We start from the raw sequence: 11,615 nt of genomic DNA on the forward strand, positions 1-11,615 counted from the left end.
CCTGGCCGCGGGAGCGCGCATGCACACAGAGCGGATAGGCTATTCTGCTGCCTTTCGAATTGTTTAACTGCTGCACTTTTTAATTTACCTCTTAAAGGAACAAATAGCGACGTGGAAGACTCGGCAGGGTTTTCCATAGAACATGGGTCTCAGTTAACTACATAAATACTGTTTTTGTCTGTTACATTAAGGCCACGTGTGAATTGTTTATAGCGTCGTTTACTATTATGGACTGAAGGCGTATCCTCCCGTCCTCTAACGTGATTTCTGTTTAATTTAATTTAGTTTAATATGGCTTTTCAATTAAACACTTTTCACCTGTCTACCATATGAGTTACATAGGAGGTACGCAAAATGTCAGACCGTTTTTCACCTATTATTTTGGTGTCTGTCCTGTCATCATGGTGTGTATTTTTGTGTTAACCAGGTCACAAGGAACAACCTGACATAATTTGGAGAGGTCTGCTGTAGTCTATCAAAAGTTACATAGGGGGTACCCAAAATATCCGGCTGTTTTTCACCTGATATTTTGTGTATCCCACCCCCTAACATGCAAAGGGTCTGTCCTGTCATATGTGTGTTATTTGTGTGTTTAATAAGTCAAATAAAACACCTGACAGGCAGGAAGCTCAATTAAAATCACTTTTTTATAAAATTTATTATTATTATATTGTTATGCACTTAATTGCATTTTTAAGGGCCTTAACAGCCGTTCTTTTATACTGTTTTAGGGGATGTTCATTATTTTTTGTAAAGCCTTGTCTGTTTTCTAACACTTTATATATAATACTTTTAAGTACTTGTGAATAAAAAAACAACAAAAAACACACTAACACGCCTGATGACAGGACAGACCCATTATATATAACAATACATTGTTTCAGGTGTTTATTGTGACCTATTAAACACACATGATGACAGGACAGACCCTTTGCATGTTAGGGGGCGGGGTACCCATAATATCAGGTGAAAAACGGCCTGATATTTTGGGTACCCCCATGTAACTTTTGCTAGACAACAGCAGACCTCTCCAAATTATGTCAGGTTGTTCCTTGTGACCTGGTTAACGGAAAGAAAGACGTCTAGGGGGGTCATACTGTATTGCCCCTGGCTGCAGTATGGACCCGTATAGGGCTAAGGCAGCAAGGGGTTACGACACATTTCCACAGGCTACCTTTGACAAGGAAAAAACAGTCCTCAACTCATGGCTAGCAGCTAGCTGCCTTAAAACGGGCTAGCCCTCCGACAGCCCCTGGATTTTCAGTCTGGAGCATTTTTTAGCGACAGACTATTTGGAAAGCTGTGCTTCTGATACAACAGCGTCACTGTAGAGTTTAAGTCCAACAGACTGAAACCTTAGGCCTGCAGTCTCCAGTGCAGGGCAGACCGATAACCCACCGGCTAGTAACAACCCGATGCTACCTGCCGCAGACAGGGCGCTGAAACGCTCCCGGCAGGCAGAGGACAGAGAGGTAGTTAGCGGTATGTTTACCGGTTGTCAGCATACTCTCAAGTCTACTAGGCAAAGGGCTGGGTGTAACGTTGTTGTCACATACAGAAAACACGAACATATTCACTTACAAAAATAAAGCCCAACGTGTCGGCTTTATAGCGTTCAACAAAACAGACGGACACACTGGGCATTACTGAGCCACAACACCAAGCTAGATACCAGCGATCCGACCGAGGGAAAGGGCTAGCAGCTAAATACGATGGCAGCACTCTTATGACAAACTCCCCAAGCTAGCACTCCGACCATAGTCTGTAGAAATAAACCCAGACTCCGACGATATCACAGATCGATAATAATGTGTTTACTAGCCGCTAGCGAAAAGTGAAGCTAGCTCATGTTCGCCGTCTCAGCTAAACCACAGAAATCAACGTCCCCCTGAAGCTAGCGGATGTTAGCCGCTAACTAAACCACAGAATCCAACGCCCCCCCCCCCCCCCCCCATGAAGCTAACGGATGTTCGCCGACTCAGGGCACATTGTTGATGCAGAAACAGCTGCTAGTTCCATAGTAAAAATCTGCCAACTCCGCAAAACTCGTGAATCCTCCGCGCATCTATGGTCAAACTGGGGTAACTCTCCTACATTCAGCTAACAAGCGATCCCATTAGATTAATGCGTCTAATTACAATTTCCATATATCTGCCTCTATTTTCGTAAACGAACAGGACTTTAACCATGTTTTTCTATTTTCTCTAAATGGACACGATGTATTAGCAGTCTATTTCCTAAAATGCATAATATGCTTGGATACAATAAAGGAGGGTGCATGACAGTAAGCTGCGCCCACACACACACACACACACCGGTCACTGTCACTGGAGGCTGTCACCAAGCGATCTTGTACTTCAGTGGAGCCTGAAACTGATCGTCCCCCATGTGGTGGTAGTCAGACACTACAAGCCTGTCCCTCACAGGCTCAAATGCGTAATCCGTGCCATTAAAATGACTTTTTTTCGTGTGTATATTATGTGCTGCAGCCGATGTCTATATACCTTCACGGGTCCTACCATGCCAGTGACGTCATCGATATTATCAGCGTTCTAATACTAACAAATGCAATTTTTGTGTTGCTTAAAAAAAGCTATATTGATTTTTTAAATATTTTTTTTTAGTGTAATTCATTTGTAATTATCATAACCAACAAGTTATCAAAAGTTAGTTTTTCAGTTCAGTTCCTCTTTAATGTAACAGACAAAAACACGTATTTATGTAGTTAACTGAGACCCATGTTACTATGGAAAACCCTGCCGAGTCTTCCACGTCGCTATTTGTTCCATTTAAGAGGTAAATTAAAAGTGCAGCAGTTAAACAATTCGAAAGGCAGCAGAATATCCGCTCTGTGTGCATGCGCGCTCCCGCGGCCAGGGGATACAGATCCTGGCGGGGATAAGTACATTGGCACGACACCGGCTGCGTGCAGTCCGCGAGCTTCAACTTTTCAAAATAAAAGCTCGCGTCTGTTCCGCTATGTTTACGTACGTTGGTGTTTGGGTGTTTTTAAACCAAACATTACGGAAATCATGCTAATGAATATAATTATTGTTTCAGCAGATGTTACAGCGTGATATAACTAGCAAAGCAGTTTTGTGTTTATGTCACAGACTGTATTAATAATTAATATTAACATTTTATGGTTTATATGTGCGGGCGAGATTTATCTAGTTTGGGAAATCGCTTGGTCTCTGGCTGACTAAACAGGGATAAACCCATCTGCTAGTGATGGGGGACCAAGACAAAGAGAGCAACATGGAGCTACATGGAAAAATATGCACCAAACAAGCCACTTTGACATTTTACTGTTTTCATGAATACAAAAGTTGGACCGACCCGTAGAACAAATAAATTGCATTGACCCTCCCCTCAACAAAGAATAAAAAGACATGTCCCTCCCCTGTTTTCCTTCGGTGGTCCATTCCATAAATACCGAACGGTCCCTTAGTTTCCAGCTTCGGTAGTGCTGCATTCAGGAATCTGGGTAAGATTAGAGAAAGTTATAACTCTACAACTACTAGGCTACTTCATATTTCTGGCTTGGCTGCAGAAATAAATACAAAACAAGTTACCTGGACATTATACTGTGTAGAAAAGATACATTAAAAGACCAAAGCGAGTTACTCTGGTGGAGCCGATGCTGACACATGTTTAGCGTTTGGATTCAGTGACTTATTCAAGTGCACATTGCGAGCTTTGTTTCTGACTTTTTTCGAGTTGTCAGAAAGGCTTCAAGAATTCAAAGATATTAAAGTACATACAGGTCTGCATGCTGGAATATGAGGTTTTTGATGCATCCTATCTTAAACCTGCACTTTACCCTGGCAGAAATGTGCAGTCCAAAGCTGTGAAATGAACACATTTACAGCCTGGTGTTCACCAGGGGTGGGAATCACCAGAGGCCTCTTGATACGATATCATCCCAATACTTATGTCATGATCTGATATTCTGAGATATATTGCAATTTACCTTTTTTCCACCTTAAAATTTTTCTCAATTTCTAATTATTTTTTGTCAACATCTGTTTTATCTAAAAAGAAACATTTTTCTGTTTGTTCATCTCACTGTAAAATGGGATTGCCAAGCAGACAAACTGATTAACACATACAGTATGCAATAAAGATGGATACTTAGTTTCTGTGTATTGATACAGTATTGTCACGGAAATTATTGCGATACTACATATTCCTTATTGATTTTTTGTGTGAATGTTTATCTGATGAGCAGGTGGCACCTTGTACGGCAGCCCCGGCCACAGTGTATGAATGTGTGTGAATGGTGAATGTTTCCTGTAGATGTAAAAGCGCTTTGAGCAGTTGTTAAGACTGGAAAAGCGCTATATAAATACAGCACATTTACATTTACATTTTCCCCTGCCCCTAGTGTTCATCTTGTACAATAAATATATCTTGTTTGTTTGTTGGATGCAGTGTTTATCCATCCTGCTACAGCATTTCACTTTTGACAACCACAAATATGACCAGATCTCCATGAAGCACACTAACATGGATGAAGGACTCAAACATGAGAAGATGACTCAAGTGTTGACTGAGAGAGGGAGGCCTCCTTCTCCGAGACCAGCGGTTCTGACCAACCAGTGGGACTCTGTGGAGTCGGACACAGAGAGCTTGGCCCAGGAGAGAGCTTACCAGCAGCAGCAGCAGCTACAAATGCCTATTGGGCGTCATGACCAAAACAAATACATTCTTCCCCAGAAGGAGAATGCTGACAGCTTACAACAGGGACATAAAGAGGCTGAATATGCAAATGACAATAAAACTGAAGATCTTCAAGTTTGTGATAGCCTTGATGTAGCAGCACACCCCCATGCCAACAGAAATCCCACCCTGTCACAGACTGAATATCTGGATACACAGATGGATGAAAGAGCGGGAACGAGGTAAGTCACTACATATTTCTTTGTGAGGCAAGTGTCAGTGTTGTGATAAAATGTTGGTATTTAAAGAAACATCTGGGCATTTACACATCCAGCATCAGTTAGCTTATAATGATATTTGGCTGTAAGAACACACCCTGAGTACATTTCTAAATCTTACTAACGCAAAGTTAGAATTTCAGTAGTCTATGTCCTTGATGTTTCACTTCCAGGATTGCTCTGGTGCCCCTGGAAAATCTGCCAGATTTCACTCATTTAAGCCGGATATCCATTGCCTGGGGCTTTCTTTGTGTTGGTACTTTATACTCTGGTGGATTTATGAGGACTGTGGTTAACTGCTCCTCAGATCTCTGCAGGGTAAATCCAGACAGCTAGCTAGACTATCTGTCCAATCTGAGTTTCCTGTTACCCGACTAAAACTACTCTTGAACGTACACATGTTCCACCAAAACAAGTTCCGTCCCAAGGCTATTTTGCAGCGATACCGTGGCTCCGTCCATTGCTTAGCACCGCCCAAGAGGATTGTGATTGGTTTAAAGAAATGACAATTAACCAGAGCATGTTTTTCTCCCATCCCAGAATGCTGTGTGGACTAGCCAGACCTTCCTTAGCAGCACTGTGGAGGAAGGTCTGGCAATGCGAGACTAAAACTTCAGTAAAACAAGGAATTAGGCTTGTGTTAAAAGATTGAACTGTCAAAATATATTGTTTAATGTTTTTCCAACTCCACAAAAAGACCCAAAAGTAACATGTGTAAGGGACTCAATGGTTCCTAGTGAAGATGTAAACTTTTAAAAATGAATTACTAATATATACTTTATTTAAAAAAGGTACTGCAATTCTTAACAAACAGTAGTCTAAACAGGAGTAATTAGTGTATTTTTTGAGCAAATTTCAATTCAATTTTATTTATAGTATCAATTCATAACAAGAGTTATCTCAAGACACTTTAGGCAGAAACCTTGGACAGACCCAGGCTCTTGGTAGGCGGTGTCTGACGGGTTGGTTGGGGTTAGTGGAAATAACAAAAATAGAAAAAATAGTAGTTTGTAGCAGTTCTTTGTAGTAGTTCATGGGATAGCAGGGCACTGTGCGGCATTACAAGGCACAGCAGGACGTAAATATGGTGCAATAGGGGGTATTCACAGTGGCCCAATTGTGTATGTGATTTGTGTGTTTGTTTCAGTCCAAATAAACAGTGTGTGTTTATGGTTATGAAAGAGCAAGTCTATGGAACCAGCACAGTGACTTTAGATCTTTGCATTAAAACCCAAATCCAAACTGAAAAGGGAAACATTGGCATTGAAACACTTTGATAAAGTTGTATTGGCACTAGAGATGGGAGGATGAAGCCTCATGCAGCTTTGGGGCCTCAAATGCAGCAACGACAGGGACATCTGGTGGTGTGTTAACTTACAGCAGTCCTTCCAGACTGATCTCATGGTTTTAGTCTCACATAAAAGACCCAAGAATCCTGCGTGTCTGTAATAGTTCTGTTGTTCAGAAGTGCTGCGTTAGTAGAGCATGCTCTGCAGTATGTTACAGTCAAAATAATGAATGCATTGTTCTAAAAACCTAAATATAATAAATATTTGTATTTTTGTAACACTTACAACACTGTAATAGTGCAGGTGTCTGCAGGCTCATGATTTTTTAACTTCATGGTTAATGTTTTTGTAAGATTTTATGTATTGCAATTTGATTAATAAAAACACTAGATCCCACATTAAAAAAAACAATAAATTGGTCACGTTTAGGAAAGTAAATAATGGCAGTAAACCTCTGTAAAAAAAAAAAATATATATATATAGGTTTAGTTGAGTTGATGTGTTAATTATTATTTTGTTTTTGTGGTTATTAATAGAACCAAATAGTGACATTGGGCCTCATTCTCTTAACGTTCTTAAGGACAAATGTGTTCTTAAACCACACTTATGCAGTTTTCACAAAGATTCTGGCATTCACCAATGTTTTCTTATTTGAGATTTGTTCTTACGTAAGAACAGAATCCACACATGCTCAAAGCACTCTTTACTCACTATTGAGAGCTGACATGTCTGCGCAAAATAGGTAGTGATACCGTTTTCGTCCATTCTAATTTCAAATGTAATACTTCTCTCCATTTTGGAACTCCTTATTTTAAACAGAATTACAGTGGCTTGAGAAAGTTTACACACCCATGCTAAAGTTGTTTAAAAAGAGGAATACAAAACATCTTTTGGAAATTGCTCAAAAGATTTAGGAAAATCCAACCTTTTAAGGACACCAGTTTTCTTTGTGAATGATTAATGTATTTGTGTATTGTAAATAAATAAATACTCTCTCCCCCACCTCATCACATACCCTTCACCATACCCAGAGAAGATTGGCATGTATTTTTTTAGTTAGCTTAATAGCTGGTTTGATTTGTATTGAGAGATGATGTTATGAAAAGTACCCCATGGCTATCTCTATGTATGGTGAAGGGTATGTGATGATGGGGGGGGGGGGGTTATTTTAATTCCAAAGGTCAAGGGAACTTGATCAGGATGCATAGTATCCTGATCCATGAAATAACTGGCCTTTAATAATAAAAATGTGCGTGCCTCTATGGGAATTTAACACAGGGGTGTGTATATATATGTATTTTAAGGAAGAACATTTATTTATTTACAATACATTGTTCATTCACAAAGAAATTTGGTGTCCTTAAAAGGTTGAATTTTCCTACATTTTTTTAATTAAGGCATTAAGATCAATTTCCAAAATATGTTTTATTTATTCCTCTTTTTAGTCAATTTTAGCATGGGTGTGTAAACTTTCTCAAGCCACTGTATATGTTTGTTTTAATAAATACACACTGCACTTTACACTCCTACTTATTTGTAAAGCACTTTGAATTGCCATTATGTATTTTGTGCAATGCCTACTGTATATAAATAAACTTACCTGGCGTTGCCTTCAATTCACATCAATTATTATAACAAGGGAACCCTGCCATCCAATAATAACTGAGTGATCACGCTATTTATCCGTCCGTATTTTTTGAAAAAAAAATGTTTGTCTCAGATTTCAGATCAAATCATTTCTTCAGTTCTGTGCCCTTTCCGGATACAGCGTTCACTGCATGAGTAACTGCGTGTCATGCATTGGTTTAATTTGCTGCTTAGTATGCACTGCTGACGCTACTAAATATGATGACTCATTTTTTTGTTAACTTCTTCGAGTCGAGGCCTGCACCGCCTTCACCAGGTCTTTTGAATCAACACAGACCTGGCTTCTCATGCTCTTTCATGGGAATTAACGGGGCGTTTACCTATGCTAAATAGGAGCAACAAGTACAAGCTTTCAATTTACGAAGACACTGGTATTCATCATTCTAAGAACACACCTGCGAACAATTCTGCTGTTTAAGAACACGTCATGATTCAGATGTAGACTTGTCTTAGGAACTTTCTTAAGAACATATTTTAGAAACATTGTAGGAAGCTATTGGTGAATGGAGGCCCACATGAGCTGTTCTGTGTACATTATATCCACACACATTTTTCAGTGTTTCTTGCTAGAAGAGGTTATATTTTTGTACCTTTAGTTTTCTTAATTTCTGGCATGGCCCCACAGAAATGAAACACACAGCGCTTTCCATTGGTCTAAAACAACAGCTAAGCAATACTCACATGTCAAGTCAGCTTAACATTGTTGTTTTTGCTAATTTCTTTTTTACATAAAGCTTAAACAGAGGGGGCAAAAAAATACAACTGACAACATGTGGCGCCTGCGAAGGTTTCTCTTTTGTCTGTGTGGAAGAAACGGAAGCCAATGTCGCAAATAAGAATATGGATAAAAAAGACACTGGACATATTAAAATGCACTATGCAAATAGTTATTCAGGGACGCCCTTTGTTTTCTGACCACTTGTTTTTCGCACTGTCAGCGGTTGAGTCTGAATTGTTTGCGATCAGTTGTGGGTCCAGCTGGTAGTACATTACATCTCTACTGGCCTTTGCCTCTGGTAGCTACCAATAGCAAAGCACCTTTAGAAGGAGTAGCACGCACAAACTAGAAATAGAGTAACTAGATGTGACTCCAGTTGTAGTGGCTGCTGACTACAGGCCCAGCTGGCTTCTGTTCTACACAGTCTGTTAAATTTTAAAAAGCGATGAGCTGCGGGTGCACTGGTGTTTATAATGTGTCATTTTATAGTATCATTTTGTAATAGAGAACCATTGTTTAAGCAGAAAATCAGAGCAATTTACATTCTGTTGTTAAATCTATCAGTTTCTGACCTTTTTTTTCCCTATCTTGCTGTTAACCGATGCCTCACTGCCATCTGGGCTGTCAGACGGACTGACAAGTTGCTTCTTTTTTCTGTGTTATGGCGGGTGGCAACCAGCATTAAGATGCATTACCGCCACCTAGACTGAGGTCACTGACCTGCTAGATAGCCTCTACTGGGAAGGCCATAGACAGATAAAAAAAGAAAACCCGGGATTGTTCTGATGTTTGCAAGTTCTTCCATCATTACCTCATTAGGTAATTGTGTTCCCTACAGCTGAAACGTGTTTTAGTTAGTTATTATTAAGTGCAGTGTATGTATCCCAGCTTGGTTCTATGTGTTAAAACATGGGCATGGCCGTAGATGTGCGGTCATGCCAAAGGCTTTGGAGCAATTGGCGGGATCAGACAGCATGATGTTCTTTCCGTAGTATGCAGATTACTTATTATTGCCAAATTATTTTTTCCAAACCTAAAATCACTATCTTGACTCCATACCATGTCACCCAGTGTAATGTTATGGCTCCGTCATGTGTTTTTGGAATGAATGGATACACTAATGTTCAAAAGTTTGTGATCTCCTGTTACAAATGCTTGATTGGGAACGGTCAGATCGCTGAGAGGACTACACTGTATTTCTGAATGGTCTTTCAAATTTTAGAAAGTGCTCTTTACAGATAGATATTATTTTGTATGAAGGGTTTGTTATGTGCATGAAGAACAAAACACTGTCAATGGTTCAAAGGGCAGAAAGAGACAAGATCCCTCTGAGCAACAGCCGAATAAGAAAAGATGAATCCAGCAGTCATTGGTAAAAGAAATTGGAAGCTTAGCATCAAAGTCTTACAGACGTTTTCTCCCTGTTTAATTGTTATTCTTTTGGGGCCAAAAACATTTTCATAGGAAATAATACATTTGGTGTCTGAAATAAACGGTTTTATCTACTAAAATAGCCATTATTGAAGGAAAAACATCAATATAGCAGGTGATTCCAAACCTTTGAACAGTTGATTCCCCCTGAATACTTGGTGGTTCAATCCTTTAGTGGAATTTGTTGACCATAGAATAAATAAAGACTATCCCCTGACATCCTTTAAATGACTCTAGAAAACCTACATGTGACTAGAGAGTGATGCAGTTTGGCCAGTAGATGGCAGTCATTTATGTTAGTGGCACAGTTGCAAATGGACTAAAAAGCTGCAGGCTTTATTTCTTGAAAAACAATATAGAAAACAACCTTTTTGTTATTTTTTGATCACATTATTGGCTGTGTAGCCTTGTTTATCACAATCATTATATATACATGTGGCATTAATTATTCACCATGATGAGATTTGTGCCCGACCTTGTTCAATTTGCCCATTGAACTAGACTGTCGTTCCACTGTCAGTGACAAATTAATTGAAATTAAGCAGATAATAGTGCCTGTTTAGATGGAATACAGCAAGGAGAATGGCAGCAGCAATCAAACCTATTACTTTCAAACAGTACATGGATAATGAAAGACAAATAGCCCTCATACATCACTTAACAATGAAGTGGTGTCAGTTATTCAATGAGATGCAGACACCGATGGTACATTGTACCGAGAATGGCCTAATTCAGGTGTTTTCAGAATAACAGTTTTCAGTTGAGGTAAATTAGATTTTTGTGTTGTTTGGATGGATCATAATAAGTGGTCACTCGTGGTCCATTAACAAGGTTCATTGTTGCTGAAAAGGAGCTCTCTCTTTCTCTCTTTTGAAGGATCAGTGGTAGGCATCTATGGTTGGAACAACACCACATCTGTTTTTGCACTTTTGTCGACTCGTACCATTGTTTCCCCTTTTCTTTCCTGCAGACACAGCCTGATAGTCATTTCCCTCCAAAATAGAAAAGGGGCATTCTTCATTTTTACCTTCATTAACCCGTTCAGATTGATGCCCACCAAGTGTGGGTCCGCTTCCAAAGTACATTGTTTCAGAGGAAAATGACCATGACATTTTCTCACAAAAGCCTCCATTTCATAGAGCCAACGCAGTGAACACAGTCCCATTCCTATCCCCATGTTCTCATAGTCCTCACTGCTGCCTCCTCAAAGCCTTTTCACACATTGCCATTGCATAGTTTACAAACCCAATGAGCATTCTTCATTCAAGCAAAAGATTCCTATTTAAGCAACTCCATTCATCCCTCTTAACTATATTTTACACCTACCTCACTCAAAATATTGCAAAAGGATATTTGAGTGTAGTCCAGTATGGCCATTTTTTTTTCATTTCCCCCATTCAGTGTTTTTCACAACATTTTACTGGCTTTTGTATTCAGGTGTTTGTATCTGGGGCAAGAAATATTAGGCTGTGGTGTTTGGCCAGTGTTGGAGGCATCACGTTCAGCTGCATGTTGTCTATAATGCATTCTCCAACTTGTTTGAGTCTGAGTCATTAGAGAGACATCCCTTACCCTTTTGGCCTCATCGAA

The 11,615-nt window shown here is 39.6% G+C and overlaps 1 protein-coding gene across 4 annotated transcripts in view; it reads left to right on the forward strand.

Moving 5' to 3' along the window:
• The window catches only part of jhy (junctional cadherin complex regulator), a 39,220-nt gene that overhangs the window by 1,558 nt on the left and 26,047 nt on the right, over positions 1–11,615 (forward strand). For all 4 annotated transcript variants that reach the window (XM_032533056.1, XM_032533052.1, XM_032533054.1 and 1 more), the window contains exon 2: positions 4,435–4,904. In XM_032533056.1, the coding sequence (XP_032388947.1) occupies positions 4,495–4,904 (410 nt within the window). In that variant the 5' untranslated portion in view covers positions 4,435–4,494. The remainder of the gene's footprint in view (positions 1–4,434; positions 4,905–11,615) is intronic.

The sequence above is a fragment of the Etheostoma spectabile genome, chromosome 13 (assembly GCF_008692095.1).
Source record: "Etheostoma spectabile isolate EspeVRDwgs_2016 chromosome 13, UIUC_Espe_1.0, whole genome shotgun sequence".
Classification (NCBI taxonomy): Eukaryota; Metazoa; Chordata; class Actinopteri; order Perciformes; family Percidae; genus Etheostoma; species Etheostoma spectabile.